General features: G+C 39.3%; 1 protein-coding gene across 7 annotated transcripts in view; it reads left to right on the top strand.

Annotated features, from left to right (window-relative positions):
- The window catches only part of CACNA2D4 (calcium voltage-gated channel auxiliary subunit alpha2delta 4), a 133233-nt gene that overhangs the window by 8627 nt on the left and 101249 nt on the right, over positions 1–23357 (top strand). For 5 of the 7 annotated variants that reach the window (XM_054444108.1, XM_063672310.1, XM_054444109.1 and 2 more), the window contains exons 4-6: positions 774–833; positions 2583–2745; positions 3465–3596. In XM_054444108.1, coding sequence (XP_054300083.1) covers positions 774–833; positions 2583–2745; positions 3465–3596 — 355 coding nt within the window. Of the gene's footprint in view, positions 1–773; positions 834–2582; positions 2746–3464; positions 3597–23357 lie in introns of those variants that run through there. The other 2 variants (XM_054444111.1, XM_054444112.1) reach the window with 2 other exon arrangements.

The raw sequence follows: 23357 nt of genomic DNA, 5'->3' as shown, positions 1-23357 counted from the left end.
TTTCACTTAGCATAATGTCTACAGGGTTCATCTGTGTTGTTCCGTGCATCCACACTTCATTCCTTTTCAGGGCTGCATAATATTCCATTGTGTGCATAGCCCACATTTTGTTTATTGGTTCATCAAATGACAGATATTTGAGTTGTTTCCACCTTTTGGCTTTGGCACACATGCATATTTTAGTAGACTTTATTTTTTAGAGCCATTTTAGGTTCACAGCAAAATGTAGAAGAAAGTACAGTTTCCATACATCCCCTGTTGCCACAGCCTTCCCCACGATCAACATCCTGCATCCATGGTAGATTGGGTATAATCAATGAATCTCCATTATCCCCAAGTCCATAGCACACATTAGGGTTCACTCTCGTACATTCTGTGGGTTTGGAAACATGTGCAATGACAGGCATCCACTATTACAGTATCAGACAAAAGAATTTCACTGCCCTAAAAATCCCCAACCACTGGCAACCACTTATCTTCTCTATCTCCCCAGTCTTGCCTTTTCCAGAATGCCATGTTGTTGGGATCACAGGTGCATGGTCTCTTCCGATGGGCTGCTTTCACTTAGCCATATGCATGTGCTTTTTAGCTGTTATGCATAGTATGGCTGTGAATATTCGTGCCTAAGTTCTTGTTTGCGTCCCTGTTTTCAATCCTTCTGGGCATACACCCAGGAGTGGAATTGCTGGGTCACCCGGCAACTGTTTCACTTGCTGAAAACCCACTGGGCTCCTTTTACCCATTCTCCCTACCTCTGTGTTCCCATCCCTCAGAATCTGGTGGAGGCTGCTGAGGAGGCCGACCTGAACCACGAATTCAATGAATCCCTGGTGGTGAGTCCCACACCTGGCACTGGTGCTAGAGGGCCAGGATCGCCTGAGTACCAGATATGGGGGTGGCGGGGTAGGGTGTCGATCCACTGATTCCATAGACATTTACTGCTCACCCCTCACAAGCACAGCAATGTGCTAGCCTCTGGATGGGAACTTGTTCTTGACCTCAAGAAGCTCACAGTGCAAAGAACTCCAGTATAAAGCACATCACAAGTCACTACAGATGGGTGGATGGAACCTGCGGAGAATGCAGGCTGGAGAAGGGGAGGGCTGCCCCAAAACTCCTGCAGACAGGGCGGCCTGGGGCTGCGCCCAGGTCTCATGGGGGATTTAGGCAGGCAGGGCCTGGAAAAGGGGGCTTTGGTCACAGCAGAAAGAAAACACAGAAATAAGAAAACACGCCCGGGCGCGGTGGCTCACGCCTGTAATGCCAGCACTTTGGGAGGCTGAGGCAGGAGAATGGCGTGAACCCGGGAGGTGGAGCTTGCAGTGAGCCGAGATCGTGCCACTGCACTCCAGCCTGGGCGACAGAGCGAGACTCCGTCTCAAATAAGTAAATAAATAAATAATAAATAAACAAACAAACACGCACCAGGTTGGTTGAGGCAACAGTGGGACCTGGGCCCTGTGTGTCCAGAGGCTGGTGAGGAAGACAGTGGCCTTGGACAGTTAGGTGAGGGGGTGGGGGGAGCCTTGGGTGTCAGCGTGGGAGCCTGGGCCTTTCTCAGCAGGGAAAGGTGGGTGCAGAGGGCTTGAGCAGGGCAGGGACGCAGCTGGGAGTGTGCGTGGAAGGCCAGCGCGGGCCGCAGTGTCGTGAGGAGGAGCCGGGTGTGGGGTGCAGGAACCTGGCGTGGGAGTTGGCGTGGGGATGTCCGTGAGGCAGTCCTGGGGGGTGTTCAGGTGTGAACCCGGTCGTGTGGAGGAAATGGGGCCGGGGCTCCGCTGGAGGCAATCCTAGCACACCCTCCAACACCGCGTTGGAGAGGCCGAGGGCAGCTGCGGGACTCGGAACCTGCGGGACTCGGAACCTGGGGCACTCGGAACCTGCGGGACTCGGAACCTGCGGGACTTGGAACCTGGGGGGACTCGGAACCTGGGGCACTCGAACCTGCAGGACTCGGAACCTGGGGTACTCGGAACCTGCGGGACTCGAAACCTGCGGGACTTGGAACCTGGGGGGACTCGGAACCTGGGGAGACTCGGAACCTGCGGGACTCGGAACCTGCGGGACTTGGAACCTGGGGGGACTCGGAACCTGGGGGGACTCGGAACCTGCGGGACTCGGACTCGGAACCTGGGGGACTCGGAACCTGGGCCCGGTCTGAGGCCAAGGCTGCAGGCCCCAGGATTGCGCAGGCTCCGTTCTGGGGCTCTGGGACCTTCCTGGCCTGCGAGAAGTGGAGGGGGCTGATGGGGCTCTTTGTCTCTACCTGTCCTTGACTCGGCGGCTGCCTGTCTCCACTCCGCCTCGGCCGTGTCAACACACGCTGCACCAAGTTGGGGACTGAGGCAGCGGTCAGGACGACTGTCATCAGACGTCGGCCTCATGCGTCTCTGCGCCGGCCTCCTGGATATTTTTGTCCCGAATCGCCCTGATCAGTGCCCAGCGTGCCACCGCGGGTGCTTGTGTAGACACTGATGGCCGCCCGGCCCCGGCCCTCGCGTCTTCTCACCTGTGCCGTTTCTCTTCCTCTCTCCGCCTGTCCCTGTGCTCCGGCCGTCTCCGTGGGCCTCACCCATCCACCCCAGTTCGACTATTACAACTCGGTCCTGATCAACGAGAGGGACGAGAAGGGCAACTTTGTGGAGCTGGGCGCCGAGTTCCTCCTGGAATCCAATGCGCACTTCAGCAACCTGCCGGTGAACACCTCCATCAGCAGCGTGCAGCTGCCCACCAACGTGTACAACAAAGGTAGCCGGCACGCTCAGCTCAGGCACACCCACCAGGCACGCCCACCAGACACACCCACCAGACACATCCACCAGGCATACTCACCAGGCATACTCACCAGACACACCCACCAGACACGCACACCAGACACACCCACCAGACACGCCCACCAGACACGCACACCAGACACACCCACCAGACACGCCCACCAGACACGCCCACCAGACACACCCATCAGACACATCCACCAGGCACGCCCACCAGACACGCCCACCAGACACACCCACCAGGCATACTCACCAGGCATACTCACCAGACACACCCACCAGGCATACTCACCAGGCACACCCACCAGGCACGCCCACCAGACACACCCACCAGGCACGCCCACCAGACACGCCCACCAGACACACCCACCAGACACACCCACCAGGCATACTCACCAGGCACACCCACCAGACACACCCACCAGGCATACTCACCAGGCACACCCACCAGGCACGCCCCCAGACACGCCCACCAGACACACCCATCAGACACGCCCACCAGACAGGCCCACCAGACACACCCACCAGACACATCCACCAGGCATACTCACCAGGCACGCCCACCAGACACACCCACCAGGCACGCTCACCAGGCACGCCCACCAGGCACGCTCACCAGGCACACTCACCAGACATGATCACCATTTTCCTGAGAAGTTCTACAGGATCATAATCTATAACCTCACCCTTCAGACCCAGATATTTTAAATGGAGTCTACATGTCTGAAGCCTTGAATGCTGTCTTTGTGGAGAACTTCCAGAGAGACCCAACGTTGACCTGGCAATATTTTGGCAGTGCAACTGGATTCTTCAGGATCTATCCAGGTAAGGGCATGGAGTTGCATCTCCCTGACCTTCTGGGATTCTTCTCTGGAAATAAGACAATAGGGGCACTGAAGATGGACCCTGGCACTCAGGTCCCCAGTGAATGGAGCTGGTCCTCCTATCCCGAAGCATCTCCAAGCCCACACTTTAGCCCTTCTCACTGCATGATATGCATATATTAAAGGGCTGTGGAATGGATGAATGAATATGAATGAATGAAACCATCAAACACCATGAAACCAGTCAATGAATGCCCACATGAAGCTCCTGTCCCATGAAAAGTATTTTGGGAGATACAAAGAAGGATAAAACAATTCTTTACCTTAAGGACTTTATGTCCCAATTGGAAAAATGAGGTGCACTTGCCAAGAGTGTTCAACAGCAATCCGGAAAATGGCACAGGCCACACTCTGTGGCTAGTGGCCAACTTAATAGAGTCAATCAATAAAAATAGAAAACACAGAGCACAAAGTTTCCAAGAGTTCTACCTCTTTTTGATTCCCATTTAAAATAAGTCAGCTCTCCATTTCACCCCAACCCATTTTTATAGTTTAGCACACAGTCCAGGAAGTCTTAAAGTTATCCCACTTTTCTGAAACAGGAAACCAGAAAGGCCCGAGAGGACTCCACTGTGTCCACAGGCTGGAAAGTCAATCTCTCTCTTGGAGTGCAAAGGGACCTCAGAGCTCCTGCAGTTCCCATAGTTGGCATTGTGTTCCTCTGCCAGAATTCACAGCTAGCTATTGTGGCTGTTTCAGTTCTCTGGAGCTTCAATGAATAGGTTTATCCTTCTTCCATGCAGTAGCTCACATGCCCCTCTTGTCTACTCCAGGGTGGAATTCCTGTAAATATTCCTGCCACATCAGGGCTTTCAGAGACACCGACTTATATGTAAACAACACAGTCCAGATGTGAACGCATCAGTCAGTAGAGAGAGGCCATTTCTCACTATTTTGAATTGCACTATTTTTATTGTTGTTGAGTTTTAGGAGTTATCTATATATTCTGAATATTGATCCCTTATCAGATATGTGATTTGCAAATAATTTCTCCCATTCTGTGGGCTGCCTTTTTACTCTGTTCATATTGTCTTTTGATGAACAAACTTTTAAATTTTTTCTGAAATCCAATTTGGTTATTTTATCTTTTGTTTCCTATGCCTTTGGTGTCATACCCAAGGAATGACTGCCAACTCTAATGTCATAAAGTGTTTCCCCTATGTTTTCTAACAGGAGTTTTATAGTTTTAGGTCTTACATTTCTGTTTTTAGTTAATTTTTGTATATGGTATTTGGTAAGAGTTCAACTTCCCTTTTTTCATGTGGATATACAGTTGCCCCAGCACCATTTGTTGAAAAGACTGCCTTTCTTCCATTGAATGGTCTTGGTATTCTTGTCAAAAATCATTTAATCATATATGTGAGGGTTTATTTCTGGGATTTTTATCCTATTTCATTGGTCTATATACCTTTCTTTATGCCAGTACCATGCTGTTTTGATTACTGTAGCTTTTCAGTAACTTAAAAATCAGGAAGTGTGCCTCCATCAGTTTTTCTTTCCCCCCAAATTGTTTGGGCTATTTGGGGTTTCTTGAGTTCCGTATAAATTTTAGAATGAGTTTCTCTTGCTCTTTGAGATTGTGATAGGGATTGCAATGAATCAGTAGACCACCTTGGGCAGTACTGACATCTTAACAATATTAAGTATTTCAGTCCATGAATATGGAATGTGTTTCCATTATTTCTGTCCTTAATTTCTGTCAGCAGTGTTTCATAGTTTTCACTGTACATGTCTTTCACCTCATTGGTTAAGTTAATTTCTAAGTATTTTATTCTTTTTGATGTTATCATAAATAGGATTTTTAAAAATAATTTCTCAGATTGTTCACTGTTAATGTATAGAAATGCAACTGATTTTTGTGTGTTGAGTTTGTCCCCTGATACTTTGCTGAATTTATTTATTAGAACTAACAGTTTTTTGTGGAATCTTTAGGGCATTCTACATATGAGATCATCTGTGAACAGACATAATTTTACTTCTTTCTTTCCAGTTTGAATGCCATTCATTTCTTTTTTATGCCTAATTGCTCTAGCTAAAATTTCCAATACTATGTTGAGTAGAAGCAGCAAAAGTGGACATCCTGGTCTTGTTTTTGATAATAGAGAAAAAGCTTCTAGTCTTTCACCATAGAGTATGATATTTGGGATGTGATTTTCCATATATGGTTTTTATATCAGTTTCATTCTATTGCTAGTTTTTTGAATGTTTTTGTCATCAAAGGATGTTGAATTTTGTGAAATGCTTTTTATGCATCCATTGGGATGGCCATGGAATTTTTTCCCTTCATTATGTTAACGTGTATATTACCTTGATCAATTTTCATATGTTGAACCATCCTTGCATTCCAGGAATGAGTCCTATTTGGTTATGGTGTGTAATCCTTTTCATATGCTCCTGAGTTTTGCTTGCTAGTTTTATGTTTTTATCCATGCTGCCAATCTCTGTGTTTTGATTGGAAAGTTTAATCCATTTATATTTAAAGTAATTACTGTTGAGGGACTTATTTCCATCATTTTGCTATTTGTTTTCTATAAGCCTTAAGCTTTTTTGTCCATCATTTTCTGCATTACTGTCTTCTTTTATGTTTAGTTGATTTTTTTATAGGGAAACATTTACATTTCTTTCTCATTTCCTTTTATATGTATTCTATAGTTATTTTATTTCTGGTTACCAGAGGGATTACATTTCACATCTTAAAATTATAACATTCTAATTTGGATTTATAACAGCTTAACTTCAATAACATACAAAAACTCAGCTCCTTTACAGCTCCTTATCTACCCATTTTGGTTGTTGATGTCACAAAATTCCTTCTTTATACATTGTGTGCCCAAAACCACAAACTAATTATTCTGTTTTTTTAATTTTTAATTTTTGTGGGTATATAGTATGTGTATATATTTATGGGGTATATGAGATATTTTGATATAGGCATACAATGTGTAATAATCATATCAGGGCAAATGGGATATCCATTGCCTCAAGCATTTATCCTTTGTGTTACAAACAGTCCAATTATACTCTTTTAGTTATTTTAAAATGTAAAATTAAATTATTACTAACTATAGTTACCCTGTTGTGCTATCAAATACTAGATCTTATCCATTCTTTCTATTCTTTGTACCCATTAACCATCCCACTTCTCCCCAACCCCATCGCTACCCTTCCCAGCCTCTGGTAGCTATTATTCTAATTTTTATCTCTATGGGTTCAGTTGTTTTAATTTTTAGCCCCCACAAATAAGTGAGACGTGAAGTTTCTTTATGTACCTGACTTATTTCACTTAACATAGTGGCCTCTGGTTCCATTCATGTTGTTACAAATGACAGAATCTCATTCTCTTTGTGGCTGAATAGTACTCCATTGTATACATGTACCACATTTTCTTTATCCATTCATCTAATGTTGATGGACATTTAGATTGTTTACAAATCTTGGCTATTGTAAATAGTGCTGCAGTAAACATGGGAGTGCAGATATCTCTTCAACATACTGATTTTCTTTCTTTTAGGTAGATACCTAGCAGTGGGATGGCTGGATCACATGGTAGCTCTATTTCTAGTTTTCTGAAGAACCTCAAAACTGTTCTCCATAGTGGTTGTACTAATTTACATTCTTATCAACAGTGTATGAGTGTATGAGTTTCTCCAAGTCCTTGCCAGCATTTGTAATTGCCTGTTTTTTGGATACAAGCCATTTTAATTGGGGTAAGATGATATCTCATTGTAGTTTTGATTTGTATTTCTCTGATAATCAGTGATGTTGAGCATCTTTTTATATACCTGTTTGCCATTTGTCTTTCTTCTTTTGAGACACGTACATTCAGATTTTTTCCCATTTAAAAATCAGATTATTTGATTTTTTTTCCCATAGAGTTGTTTGAGCTTCTTATGTATTCTGGTTGTTAACCCCTACTCATATGGATAGGAGTTTGCAAATATTTTCTCCCATTCTGTGCATTGTCTATTTACTTTGTTGATTGTTTCTTTTGCTGTGCAGAAGCTTTTTAACTTGATGTAATCCCATTTGTCAATGTTTGCTTTGGTTGCATGTGCTTGTGGGGTATTACTCAGGAAATCCTTGCCCAGTTCAATGTCCTGGAGAGTTTCCCCAATGTTTTCGTTTAGTAGTTTCATAGTTTGAGGTCTTAGATTTAAGTATGTAACCCGCTTTGATTTGATTTTGGTGTATGATGAGCGATAGGAGTCTAGTTTCATTCTTTTTCATATGAATATTTAATTTTCCCAGCACCATTTATTGAAGAGACTGTCCTCTCCCCAGTGTGTGTACTTGGCACCTTTGTAGAAAATGAGTTCACTGTAGATGTATGGATTCATTTCTGCATTCTCTATTCCATTCCATTGATCTATGTGTCTGTTTTATGCCAGTGCCATGCTGCTTTGGTTACCATAGCTCTGTAGCATAATTTGAAGTCAGGTAATGTTACTCCTCCAGTTTTGTTCTTTTTGCTCAGGATAACTTTGGCTCTTCTGGGTCTTTTTTGGTTCCATATACACTTTTGAATTGTTTCTTCTATATCTGTGAAGAATGTCATTCGTATTTTGATAGGGATTGCATTCAATGTGTAGATTGCTTTGGGTAGCATGGACATTTTAACTATATTAATTCTTCCAATCCATGAACATGGAATATCTTTCCATTTTTTGTGTCATCTTCAATTTCTTGCATCAATATTTTATAATTTTCCTTGTAGAGACCTTTCACTTTTTTGGTTAAATTAATTTCCAGGTATTTTATTTTATTTGTGGCTATTGTAAATGGGATTACTTTCTTGATTTCTTTTTCAGATTGTTTGCTGTTGGCATATAGAAATGCTACTGATTTTTGTATATTGACTTTGTCTCCTGCAACTTTACTGAGTTTGTTTATCAGTTCTAATAGTTTTTTGGTGGAGTCTTTAGGTTTTTCCTAATATAAGATCATATTATCTGCAAACAAGGATAATTTGACTTCTTCCTTTTGAATTTGGAGTCTCTTAATTTTTTTCTCTTGTCTGATTGCTCTGGGTAGGACTTTTAGTACTATGTTGAATAATGAAAGTGGTGAAAGTGGACATCCTTGTCTTGTTCCAGATCTTAGAGGAAAGGCTTTCAGTCTTTCCCCATCTAATATGATACTAGCTGTGGGTCTGTTGTATATGGTTTGTATTATGTTGAGGTATGTTCCTTGTATACCCAGTTTTTTTAGGGTTTTTACCATGAAGAAATGTGGAATTTTATCAAATGCTTATTCTGCATCAATTGAAATGATTATACAGTTTTTTTCCTTCTTTCTGTTGGTAAGATGTATTATATTGACTGATTTGCACTTGTTGAAACATCTTTGCATGGAATAAATCCCTCTTAGTCATGATGAATGATCTTTTTAATGTATTGCTGTATTCAGTTTGCTAGTGTTTTTATTGAGGATTTTTGCATCAATGCTCTTCAAGGATATTGGCCTGTAGGTTTTTTGTTTGGTTGGTTTTTGTTTTGGTATGTCTTTGTTGGGATTCAGTATCAGGATAATGCTGGCCTTGTGTACTGAGTTTGGAAGTATTTCCTTCTCCTCTATTTTTCATAATAGTTTGAGTAGGATTGGTATCAGTTTCAGTTCTTTTTTAAATTTTTGGTAAAATTCAGCAATTCTGAAGCCATCAGGTTCCAGCCTTTTCTTTGCTGAGAGACTTTTTACAATGACTTCAATAGGATTACTTGTTATTTATCTGTTCAGGTTTTGGATTTCTTCATGGTTCAATCTTAGTAGGTTGTATGTGTCTAAGAATTTATTCATTTCTTCTAGGTTTTCCAATTTATTGGCATATACTTGCTCATAATAGCCTCTAATGATCCTTTGAATTTCTGTGGTATCAGTTGTAATGTCTCCTTTTTCATCTATGATTTTATATATTTAAGTCTTCTGTCTTTTTTTCTTAGTGGAGCTGAAGGTTTGTCAATTTTGTTTATCTTTTTTAAAAACCAACTTTTCATTTCATTCATCTTTGGTTTTTTTTATCATTTCAATTTCACTTATTTCTGTTTGATCTTTATTATTTCTTCTACTAGCTTTTGGTTTGGTTTGCTTTTGTTTTTCTAGTTCTTCAAGATGTATTGTTAGATTATTTAAAGATTTTCTACTTTCTTGATGTAGACACTTAAAGCTATAAACTTCCATCTTAGTACTGCTTTTGCTGTATCCCATAGGTTTTAGTATGTTGTGTTTCCATTATCATTTGTTTCAAGAAATTTTTCAATTTCCTTCTTAATCTCTTCATTGACTAAATGATTATTCTAGAGCATATTGTTTAATTTCCATGTTTCTGTATAGTTTTCAAAATTCCTCTTCTTGTTGAGTTCTAGTTTTATTCCATTGTGATCAGAGAAAATACTTTATGTTATTTCAATTTTTTGAAATGTTTTAAGACTTATTTTCTGGCCTAAATGTACTCTATCCTTGAGAATGATCCATGTGCTAAAAATAATTTGTATTCTGTAGCCATTGAGGGAAATGTTCTGTAATATGTCTATTTGGCCCATAGTGCAGATTAAGTATGATGTTTCTTTGTTGATTTTCTCTCTGGATGATTTGTCCAATGCTGAAAATGGGGTGTTGAAGTCTCCAGCTGTTATGTATTGGGGTCTGTCTCTCTATTTAGCTCTAATAATATTAGCTTTATATATCTGGGTGCTCCAGTGTGGGGTGCATATATATTTACAATTGTTATATCCTCTTGCTGAATTGACCTGTTTATCTTTATCTAATGACATTCAAGGAATGGAATTGCTAGGCCCTAAGATATGTGGGCATTCAACTTTGAAAAGAAAATTCCGAATTGGTTTTCCAAAATACTCACACCAATTATATTCCCACAAACAATGAATAAGAGATCCCATTGATGCACAATTTATCTAACTCTGAATGTTGTTAAACTTAAAAGTTTTTTGTTGGCCAGGTGCAGTGACTCACGCCTGTAATCCTAGCACTTTGGGAGGTCAAGTCAGGAGGATTGCTTCAGCCCAGGAATTCAAGACCAGCCTGGGCAACATAGTGAGACCTCATCTCCACCAAAAATTTTTTTAAAAATGAAAATTAGCCAGTCGTGGTGATGTGCACCTGTGGTGCTATTCAGGAGACTGAGGTGGGAGGATCACTTGACCCCAGGAGTCTGAGGCTACAGTGGGCTGTGATCATGTCACTGCACTCCAGCCTGAGTGACAGATCAAGACCTTGTCTCAAAAAAACAATTTTTTGTTAATAATTTTTTAGTATAAAGTAGTATTTCATAGTGGTCTAGCATTGCATTTCCCTGATCGCTCATGAAGTTGAGCATTTCTTTATATGTTATTAGCTGTATGTATATCCTCTTTTGTGAAATGCATATTGTCTTCTGTCTGCTTAACTATTGAATTTTCTAATGTTAACCAATCCTTGCATTCCTATGAGAAACCTAACTTGATTATAGTAAATTATCCTTTTATGCATTACTAGATTTGGTTTATTAATATTTTGTTTAGGATTTTTGCTTCTATATTTATAAGTGAAATGGTCCCATAATTTTTCATTCCTTTACTATCCTTGTTAGGTTTTCAAAATTATACTAGCTTCATAGACTATATTTGGAAGTAGTCCCTCTTTTTCCGGTTTTTGGAAGTATCTGAATAAGATTAGAATGATCTTTTCCTCAAATGCTTGATAGATTTCATCTATAAAGCATATAGTCCTGATGTTTTCTTATGGGAAGATAAAATTACTGCTTTGATTTATTGATCACTTGTAATGCTAATGTGGCTTTCTGTTTCTTAAAATTTGAAGTACTTTTATTTAGAATCCATCCATTTTATCTGACTTTTCAAATTTATTTGTATGAATCTATTATTCTCTTATTATCATCTTTTAAATCTCTGCTGTATCTGTAATTGTGTCCCCTTTTAATTTACAGTATTATGCATTTTTTTCTTTCCAATTCCCCATAGATTTCTCTATCTTGTTAGTCTTATCAGGAATCATCTTTTGTCTCCGTTGACTGCTCTTAACTATTTCTCTATTTTCTATTTCATCTATCTTAGCTCTGTCTTATGTTCTCCTTTCGCTTTCTTTGGGTCTATTTTGTTACTCCTCCTGACTTCTTAAATGAGACACGTAGCTTTAAGTTTTAGCCTCCCTGTATTTCTAAAATAAATGTTAAGTCTACACTATGCCACTAGAAGCTCTGTTTTTGCTGCATCTCACAGGTTTTGATTGGTAGTGAGGTTTTTTAAATTTTATTTTTATTTATGGCAAAATATATATAATATAAAAATTTACTATCTTAACCATTTTAAGTGAAATTATTAAAAGTATCACTGATAATAAGTGCATTCTCATTGTTGTGCAACAATCACCACCATCCATCTCCAAAACTCTTTTTATCTTGCAAAACTTTATACTTATTAAACAATAACTCTCCATTCTCTTCTCCCCCCAGCCTCTGGCACCCTCATTCTATGCTAATCTCTATGAATTTAACTATTCTATGTACAACATATAAGTAGAAACATACAGTATTTGTCATTTTGTGATGGGCTTCCTTCACTTAGCATAATGCCCTTAAGGTCCATCCGTGTTGTAGCATATGTCAGAATTTCCCTCCTTTTTGAGGCTGAATAATATTTCATTTTGTGTGTATACATATATATGTACACATACACACACACACACACAGTTGTGGGAATGTAAAATGATGCAGCCTCTATCACAAGGGTTCCGACTTTTCTAAATCCTTGCCAGCTTGTTATTTTCTGCAGTTTTCTTTTTGTTTAGTTTTTTTTAGTTTTCCTGGTAGTAGCCATCCTAATGGGTGTGAGGTAGTATCTCATGGCAACTTTGATTTGCATGCCCTTAATGATTAATAACTTTGAACATCTTTTCATGTGCTTATTGGCCATTTGCTCATCTTTGAGAAATATCTGTTCAAGTTCTTGGCTCATTTTTAAATCAGGTGTTGTTGTTGTTGTTGTTGTTGTTGTTGTTGAGTCATAGGAGTTCTTTGTATATTCTGAACATTAACCTCTTGTTGGATTGATGATTTACAAATATTTGCTCCCATTCTATGGGTTGCCTTTTCACTCTGTTGACTGTAGCCTTTGATACATACAGGTTTTTAATCTTGATGTCCAGTCTATCTATTTTTTCTTTTGTTGCCTGTAGTTTTGGTATGGAGGTAGTGTTTTAATTATCATTTGCTTCTAAATATTTTGAAAATTCTCTGTAATTTCTTCAATATTTCAGTTATTTAAAAGTATGTTTTTAAATTTACAAATATGGGAATGTAGATAAATATTTATATTTACCTTTTTATTCTAAATGTTTAACTCAGTTGTTTTGTGGTCCAAGAATTTGGTGCATATACTATGTGAAATATAAATTTATTTTAATGGCCGAGTGTGACATCAAGTTTTGTAAATATTCCATATGTGCTTGAGAAGAATATGTGTGCTCTCATTGTTGGATGAAAACTTCTATACATGCCATTAGATCAAGCTTGTTAACTGTATTGCTTAAATTTTCTGTATCTTTGCTGATTTTATATTTGCTTGATCCTTATTAACTCCTACGACACTTTTTATTTTAATGTCTTTTGTCTGATAGTCATAGAGTGACACCAGCATGCTCATGCTTAGTATTTACCTGATATATGCTTTTTCCTCTATCCCTTTATTTTCAAACTTTCTGTCATTTTAGCCATATCTGTTGAAAATAGTTTATAGCTTTTAAATTTTTATCCAAACTGGCAATCTCTTTTACTAGTTAGCAAGTTACGCATATTTACATTTATTGTGAACATTGGTATATTTGAATGTGCTATCATCTTATTTTTACTGATACATAATACTTGCACATATTTATGGGAATATGTAATATTTTGTTATATGCATAGAAGGTGTAATGATCAAGTCAGAGTATTTGGGGATGTCCATCACCTGGAGTATTTATCATTTCTATGTGTTGGGAACATTTCAAGTCCTCTCTTCTAACTATTGTGAAATATACAATGCAGTGCTAACTATAGTCACCCTACTCTGCTATCAAATATTAGAGCTCATTCCTTCTATCTAATTGTATGTTCGTGCCCACTAACCTTCCTCTTTATTCCTCCCCCACGCACCCACACACATTTCCCAGACTCTGGTATCTGTCATTCTGCTCTCTACCCCCATGAGATCAACTTTTTTAGCTCCCACATATGAACGAGAACACGTAGTGCTTGTCTTGAACTCGTGGCCTCAAGTGATCCTCCTGCCTCAGCCTTCCAAAGTGCTTGGATTACAAGCAAGAGCCACCGCTCCTGGCCCAGTGTTTGTTTTTCTGTGCCTAGCTTGTTTCACTTAACACCCTCCAGTTCATCCATGTTGCTGCAAATGGCATTTCATTTTTTTGGCGGCCAAATATTCCATTCTATGTATATACCACATCTGCTTTATTCATCTTTTGATGGACACTTAGATTGATTTTGTATCTTTGCTATTGTGAATAGTGCTGTGATAAAGATGCCAGTGCAGGTATACCTTTGATAAACAGATTTCTTTCCCTTTGGATAAATTCTAGGTAGTGGCATCATATGGTAGTTCTATTTTTAGTTTTTTGAGAAATCACCATATTGTTTTCCATAGTGGTTATACTAATTTACATTCCCACCAATGGCATATGAGTTTCCTTTTCTCTGCATCCTTGCTAGCATCTGTTTTGTGTGTGTGTGTGTGTGTGTGTGTGTGTGTGTGTGTTTATTAATAGCTATTCTAACTGGGATGAGATGATATATCTTTGTAGTATTGATTTGCATTTCCCTTGTGATTCGTGATATTGAGCGTTTTTTCATATATCTATTGGCCATTTGTATGTCGTCTTTTGAGAAATGTCTATTCATGTCTTTTGAGAAATGTCTATTCATGTCTTTTGCCCACATTTCAATGGGATTATTTGTTTTGTTTTGTTTTGTTTTTACTGTTGAGTTGTTTGAGTTTCTTAGATAGTCTGGATATTAGTCCCTTGTCAGATGAATAGTTTGCAAATAATTCTCTCATTCAACAGGTTGTCTCTTCATTGTAGATTGTTTCCTTTGCTGTGCAGAAGCTTTTTAGCTTAATAGAGTCCCATTTGTTTGTTTTGTTTTTGTTGCCTGTGCTTTTGAGGTCTTATCCATAAAATTTCTGTAGAGACCAATGTTCTTAAGTATTTCCCCTACGTTTTCTTCTAGTAGCTTTATAGTTTGGGGACTTACATTTAAGTCTTTAATCCATTTTGAGTTGATTTTTATAAATCATGAGAGATAGGGATCCAGTTTTATTCTTCTGCATATGGAAATCCAATTTTCCCAGCACCATTTATTGAACAGATTGTTCTTTTCTTGTTGTATGTTCTTGGTGCCTTCGTTGAAAATTAGCTGGCTTGAGGCCAGGCATGGTGGCTCACACTTGTAATCTCATCACTTTAGGAGATCAAGGTGGGAGGATCATGTGAGGCCATGAGTTTGAGGCCAGACTGGGCAGCATAGTGAGACCCCTATCTCTACAAAAAATTTTAAAATGTAACCAGGTGTGGTGGCACATGGCTATAGTCCTAGCTATTTAGAAGGCTGAGGTGGGAGGATTGCTTGAGCCCAGGAGTTCAAGACTGCAGTGAGTCTTGCACGCCATTGCACTCCAGCCTGGGTGGCAGAGCAAGACCCTACCTCTAAAAACTAATTAATTAAGTAATTAATTTTTAAAAAGAAAATTGCTGGCTGTAAATATATGGATTTATTTCTGGGTTCTCTATTCTGTTTCATTGGTCTTTGGGTCTGTTTTTATACCAATATCATGCTGTTTGGGTTACTATAGCCTTGAAACATACTTTGAAGTCAGGCAGTGTGATGCCTCCAGCTTTGTTTTTTGTTTTTGTTTATGTTTTTGTTTTTACTCAGGATTGCTTTAGCTATTCTGACTTTTTTTTCCGTTCCATATGAATTTTATGATTTTTTTCTACTCTTGTGAAAAATGGCATTGGTATTTTGATAATCATTGCATTAAATCTGTAGATTGCTTTGGACAGTATGGTCATTTTAATGATTTTAATTATCCCAGTCCATAAACATAAAATCTTCTCATTTGTATCCTCTTCAATTTTTTTCATCAGTTTTGTAGCTTTCATTATTCAGGTCTTTCACCTTCTTGGTTAAATTTAATCCTAGGTACTTTTTTGGTAGTTACTGTAAATGAGATTGCCTTCTTGATTTCTTTCTCAGCTAGTTCATTATTGGTATATAGAAACACTATGGATTTTTGTATATTGATTTTATGTCCTGTAACTGTACTGAATGTATTTATCATGTCTAAGAGTTTTTTGGTGGAGTCTTTAGGTTTTTCTAGATATAAGATTATGCCATCTGCAAAGAAGAATAGTTTGACTTCCTCTTTTCCAATTTGGATGCTTTTTATTTCTTTCTCTTGCCTGATTGCTCTGGCAAGGACTTAGAATACTATGTTGAATAGGAGTGGTGAAAGTGGGCATCTTTTTTTTGTTCCAGTTCTTAGAGGAAAGGCTTTCAGCTTTTCCCCATTCTGTATGATGTTACCTGTGGGTTTGTTATATATGATCTTTATTATGTTGAGGTATTTTCCTTCTATGCCTAGTTTGCTGCGAATTTCTAACCATGAAGCAATGTTGAATTTTATTAAGTGCTTTTTCTTCATCTATGAAGATGATTATATGGTTATTGTCTTTCATTCTTTTGATGTCATGTATTACTTTTATTGATTTGCATATGTTGAACCATCCTTGCATCCTTAGTATAAATCCCACTTGATCATGGCATATTATATTTTTGATGTGCTGTTGGATTTGGCTTGCTAGTATTTTGTTGAGGATTTTTTGCATCTATGGTCATCAGAGATACTGGCCTGTAGTTTTCTTTTGTTGTTGTTGTGTCTTTAGCTGGTTTTGATATTAGAGTAACGCTGGCCTCACAGAACGAGTTATGGAGAATTCCATCCTCTCCAATATTTTGGAATAACTTGAGGATAATTGGTGTTAGTTCTTTGAAAGTTTGGTACAATTTGACAGTGAGTCTATCTGGTCCTAGATTTTCCTTTGTTGGGAGGCTTTTTATTACAGGTTCAATTTTATTATGTGTTATTGGTCTGTTCAGGTTTTCTATTTATTTCAGTTCAATCTTGGTAGCTTGTATGTGTCCAGGAATTTATCCATTTCCTCTAGGTTTTCCAGTTTGTCTTAGTGTGTAGTTGCTTATAATGGTCTCTATTTATGTGGTATTCATTGTAATGTATCCTTTTTTCATTTCTGATTTTGTTCATTTGGGTCCTCTCTCTTTGTTCTTAGTTAGTCTAGCTAGCGGTTTATTGATTTTATCTTTTTTAAAAATCAACTTTTCATTTTGTGGATCCTTCATAATTTTTTAGTCTCTAGTTTGTTTGTTTCTGTTGCAGTATTCATTATTTTTTTCCATTCACTAATTTTAGGTTTGGTTTGTTCTTGCTTTTATATTTCCTTGAGGTGTACTATTAGATTATTAGAAATCTTTCTACTATTTGATGTAAGCACTTATTGCTACAAACTGTCCTCTTTATACTGCTTTTACTGTATCCCACAAGTTTTGGTATATTGTTTTTCAATTTTCATTTGTTCCAAGTAAGTTTTAAATTTCCTCCTTAATTTCTTCCTTGACCCATTGGTCATTCAGGTGCATGTTGCTTAATTTTCATGTATTTGAATAGTTTCTAAAATTTCTCTTGTTATTGATTTCTAGTTTTATTCTATTGTAGTCTGAGAAAATACTAAAAATTATTTCAATTATTATTATTATATATTTTTTTGAGATGGAGTTTTGCTCTGTCTCCTAGGCTGGAGTGCAGTGGTGTGATCTCTGCTCACTGCATCCTCTGCCTCCTGGGTTTAAGCAATTCTCTGCCTCAGTCTCCCGAGTAGCTGGGATTACAGGCGCCCACCACCATGCCTGGCTAATTTTTTTTGTATTTTTAGTAGAGATGGGGTTTCACCATCTTGGCCAGGCTGATCTTCAGCTCCTGACCTCGTGATCCACCTGCCTCAGCCTCCCAAAGTGCCGGGATTAATTTACTGAGACTTGTTTTGTGTCTTAATATATGATCTGTCCTGGAGAATGTTTCATGTGCTGGTGAGAATAATGTGCATTCTGTGGCTGTCAGATAAAATGTTCTGTAAATGCCTAGGTCCATTTAGTCAAACATGCAGTTTAAATCCAATTTTTTTGGTAATTTTCTGTCTAAATTATCTACATAATGCTGAGAGTGGGGTGTTTACATTCCAACTGTTATGGTATTGGAGTCTGTCTCTCCCTTTAGATCTAATAATATTTGCCACATATATCTGGGTGTTCCAGTGTTGGGTGCACATAGGTTTAGAATTGCTATATACTCTTGCTAACTTGATCCCTTTGTCATTATATAATGACCTCCTTCATCTCTTTTTTCTGTATCTGTTTTTGACTTAAAGTTTGTTTTATCTGATATAAGTATAGCTACTCCTGTTTGCTTTTGGTTTCTGTTTGCGTGGAATATCTTTTTTCTTCCATTTCATTCTGTATATGTCTTCACAGGTGAGATGAGTTTCTTCTAGACAGCATATAGTTGGTTCATTTTTTTTAAACCATTCAGCTAGTCTATACCTTTTAAATAGAAAGTTTAATCTGTTTACATTCAACGTTATTATCAATATGTGAGAGCTATTCCTGTCATTGTATTAATTGATTTCTGGCTATTTTGGATATCCTTTGTTCCTTTCTTTTTCTCTTATTGTTTATCATTGTGGTTTGGTAGTTTTCTGTAGTGGTAACATTTGAGTCCTTTCTCTTCCTTATTTGTGTTTGCTCTGCCAGTGAATTTTATACTTTCATGTGTTTTCATGATGGTAGATATTGTCCTTTCTTTTTCAGGACAATTCAAGAATTTCTTGTAGAGCAAGTCTAGTGGTGATGAATTCCCTCAGCTTTTGCTTATCTGGGAAATATTTTATTTGTCCTTTGTTTATAAGGGATAACTTTGCTGGGTATAGTATGCTTGACTAGTAGTTTTTTTCCTTTCCCAATAAATTTGAATATATCATCTCATTCTCTCCTGATCTGAAAGGCTTCTGTTGAGAAATCCACTGCTAGTCTCATGGAAGTTCCCTTGTAAGCAACTAGACAATTTTCCCTTGCTGTTTTTAGAATTCTCTCTTTGTCCTTAACTTTTTACAGTTTGACTACAATGTACTGTGAAGAAGACCTTTTTGAATTATATGTGTTTGAGGATCTATGAGCTTCCTGTGTCCTGATGTCATAATCGCTTGCTAGACTTGGAAAGTTTCCAGCTAGTATTTTGTGAAATAGGCTTTCCATCCTTTTTGTTTCTTTTGCCTTATGGGACACCAAAAATGTGAACATTTGGCCACTTAATGATGTCCTGTATGTCACATAGGCTTTGTTTATTCTTTTTTTAAAGAAAATTTTTGTCTGAGTTATTTCAAAAGACCTGTCTTCGAGTTCTGAAATTCTTTCTTCTGCTTGATCTAGTCTATTGTTAACGTTTACAAATGTATTTTGTATTTCATTTAATGAATTCTTCAGTTTCAGAATTTCTGTTTGGTTCTTTGTAATGATATCTATCTTCTTAGCAAATTTCTTATTCATATCCTGAGTTTTTTTTATTTCTTTGCATTGCTTTTCTGTATTCTCTTGCATCTCACTGAGCTTCTTTAATATTATTTTAAATTCATTTTCTGGTATTATATAAATTTTTTTTATTGGAATCTGTTGCTGAAGAATTATTGTGTTCTTTGGAGGTGTCGTATTTCCTTGCTTTTTCATATTTCTTGTGTCCTTACATTGATATCTGTGCATCTGGTGTAATAGTTGCATCTTCCCATTTTTAAAATTTGCTTTTATATGGAAGGACTTTTTCCTAAAGCTATATCTATGGTGTTGGTTGGGTAGGACATTTTGACTTTGATCTTAGATGCATGCAGTAGTGTAGTCTCCATATGATTTCTTCAGCTATAAACAGCATCTGTGGTGTCTGTGATTTCCTTAGTGGCTTAGGGTGGCATTGTTAGTGGAGGCTGTGGTGAAGTTTTTCTGGGGACAAGGATGCCAGGTGATCCTGTCCTTGGGCCCCAGTTGTGGCAGTGGGCCGAGCATGCATGTCCTTGGGTCCCAGGGAGGTGTATACTGGCACTGGTGTTAGTGGGTCCAGACAGGCCAATTCTTGGGCCTCCAGGTAGCTTGCTCAGGGGACAGTAGTAGTAGTGGTGGGCCAGGCTGTTGGGCAGGCTTTCAGTCCCCAGAGAAGTGGGTGTGGCAAAGGTGATGCAATCATTAGCAGTCGTGGGGCAACCTCTGCCTCCTAAGTGGTCTGTGCTGCTCTTGGCAGTGGCTGCAATGAGCTGGGCAGTTCAGTCCCCAGGCCTGTGGGTTGCATGTAAGGGTGGGTGCAACCTATGGTGGTAGCAGGAAGTTGAGTGGCCCTGAACTCAGGACGCTGGGAGAAGTTCTCAGGTGCCAATCGTGATAGAGTGGGCTGGGCAGTTCCCAGGCCCCAGACAGGATACTGGCACTGGGTGGGGGGAACACAGAGCCAGGTCAGGTGGACCTGTCCCAATGCCCTCTGCCGGGGCATGCAGACACTGGCTGTGGTAGGCAAGGGTGGGGTGATCCCTTGGCCCCTGGTGGAATGCTTGGGTTGGGGCAGCAGTGGCTGTGTGGCAGCCCTGCTATTGGGGAGGGTGAGGTTGCTTTCAGTGGCAGCAGCCAGATGCAGGCGGCTGACGAATGCTTGCTTCACTTGTATTTCATCCCTGTTGGCAGCAGCCCACAGTGCAATGGCTGTACATGCAGGATTTTGTCTTCAGGGTGCATGAAAATTTGTGGTGATTTCACTGCCAAGGGCAGTGGGGTTATTGCCAATAGCTCACGCTTCAGCCCTGGTGGCAGCATCCAGCCACAGTGGTGGCTGTGGGAAGGAAATGTCAGTGGGTCTCCAGGGATATGAAGATCCAGAAGCTGTTGGGCCCCCAGGCAGGATGCAGTCTGGTGGAGTCTGAACTCTTGATATCGTGCTGTGCTGCAGCTGCTTAGGGATCTGGAGGTGTATGAGATCCAGTGTGAGCTCCCTCTCTGGAGCAATGCCCTCACCCAGACTCCAGGCAGCTCCCTGTGTTAGTCTTAAGGCCTACAAGAGTCTAGAGGCTCTCCTGCGGCTAGGATTACAGGAATCCATGGTGGGAATGTGGACTTCTGGGGGTCTCTCACTTATCCTTTCATTGCATTGAGGAACCTGGAGAGGCTCCCAGCCAATCCTGTCCAAGCAGGGTGACTTGCTTCTGTCTTCTTCCTTGCTTTAGGTGTTTCCTGTCACTTCTCTGTTGAATTCCAGTGTTCTCTCTTGGATGATCTATTCGAAGTGTGATTATCTACCTGCTATTTTTGTCCTTCTTTGTGGAGGAGGAAAGTACCAGATGCCTCTAGTCAGCCATCTTGAAGTCTATTATCTTATTTTTTAAATTTTTACTTGTCCTGGTGTTTTTATATTTTCTTTTTCTCCTTTTTTCCTTTTTAAATACTTAACATTTAAAAAATAAATTTCCCCAATATAACTTTTTTTCTCTCTAGCACTTTAGAACTTGTCCCCTTGTTTTTGTTCTTTCAGTTATTACCCCTGAAGTCTTATCAGGCATATTTAATACAATAACATTTTAAAATTAAGCTGGGAACCTGGTTTGCACCTATAGTTCCAGCTACTAGTGGGGGCTGAGGCAGGAGGTTCCCTTGCCCAGGAGTTCAGGACCATCCTGGGCAATATAGCAGGATCCCATCTCTAAAAATAAAAAATTAAAATTAAATAATATTTTTACTCTCTTCTCAGTCAGCAAAGGCCTTTAGAACTTTTGTGTTTCTATCTCTTTATTCTAGACTTCCATTCTATTGTCAATATTTCAAATTTTTCATCCCCACAAATCAGACACACAAGTATTGTTATTTGATATAAACATTACTTACTTGGAATTAATGACTTATTTACCATTTTATTTGTTCACCATTCCCACATGCATGTCAGGATGTTTTTCCCATATCATTCCCCTTCTTCTTAAAGTAAGTCTTCCAGAAGTTCCTTTACAGTGGGGCCTTCAGTATAAACTGCTTTAGATTATGTTTATCTACAAATGTTTCCTTTTATCCTCATTCTTGAATGATAGTTTTGCTGACAATGCAATTCTAAATCAATAATTATATTCTCTCAACAGCTTAAAACTGTTTATCCACTGTCTTCTGGCTTTCATTGATGTTGGGAAAATATACCAGTTTAACTGCTCTTCCTTTGTAGGTGTTGTGGGCTTTCTGGCTGCCTTCATGGTATTTGTTTATTTATTTATTTGCCTTCGAAGTTCTGCAGTTCCACTACTATGTGTCTATATGTGGATATCTTTTTATTCATGCTGTTTGGGATACATTGTGCTTCCTGGATCTGTGGAATTGGATTTTTAATCAGTTCTAGAATATTTGCCAATATCATCTCTTTAACCATCACCTTTCCTCCATGCTCTCCCTTTTCTCTTTCTGTGACTCTAATCAGATGTGTATTAAACCTTCTCATTCCAGCCTCAGTAGAACTCTGGATACATCCACAAATGTATGCATTTTCTTTTTACCCATGAATAAAGCACTATCCATTTAATTTATTTTTTCAACCTATACATTTTTTCATCTCTGAAAGCTTCATATTTGTAAGGCTGTTTCTTCATTACTGGTCATTTCTTATATGTTCTTTGTATTGTGTGTTCTTCTCATACCTACCTAGTTTGTGTTTGGTATTTGGCCATTCCAACATCTGTAATTCTTGAGAAGCTATATCCAGATCTTGAGGTAGCTCTTGAATCTGCTGCTTCCCACTAATAGGGGTCTGCTCCTTATGTATTTGGCGATCTTTGCTTGTGAGGCCATGCTTCTTGTCCTCTTCGGAGTCCAGTGGGTCTGAGTTGGGAATCCACAAGAAAATTTGCTTCTGTTTCCACTTGGACTTGAGGGTACCCTCATCCAGGACCTCCAAAGTCCTCTTTGAAGGTTTTGGTTAAGAGCCAGTAATCTCAGACTCAGCTTCTCCTCCTCATTGCTGTTCTAAGGATCAAATTCCCCATGACCATGTTGCTGTAAGAATGGGGCCTCAGGAAAGCCCTACCTCCCATGACTGCCTGCAAGACTAGGTCAGACCAGTGGTGCTCAAGCTCCCATTACATCACACTCCCATGGCTCTGCTTCCCACCTTCAAGGCTTTGGGTGCTGACCTCACACATATGCCTCACCCCTGGGGCTCCGTTCTCATTTGTTTGGTTTTGAGAGCATGGTCTCTGACAACCTCTCCTACCTTTGAGATGCCAGCAGTGCCTCAAAGGGTGTATGTCATCTGAAGTCTAACCACTGTGGAGTAGGAAGGGCCCTTGGAGCTTCTAGACATTCGTAATACTGCTACAATCATTTTGTCTATCCCAATCACAACATATTGCAATTCCACCTGTTATTTTTACTCTTCTTATTTTAAACCCACTATTCCCAATCATAAAGTCTTTTCAAATCAAGATTCTATTGTGGATCATGTCAGTGTTTTCTGTGCATCTATACAAATTTTTTTATTAGGGGAATAGGATAAAAATCTACACCAGC

Source organism: Pongo pygmaeus, chromosome 10, assembly GCF_028885625.2.
Source record: "Pongo pygmaeus isolate AG05252 chromosome 10, NHGRI_mPonPyg2-v2.0_pri, whole genome shotgun sequence".
NCBI classification, from domain to species: Eukaryota; Metazoa; Chordata; class Mammalia; order Primates; family Hominidae; genus Pongo; species Pongo pygmaeus.
This window is presented reverse-complemented; position numbering and strand designations above follow the sequence as displayed.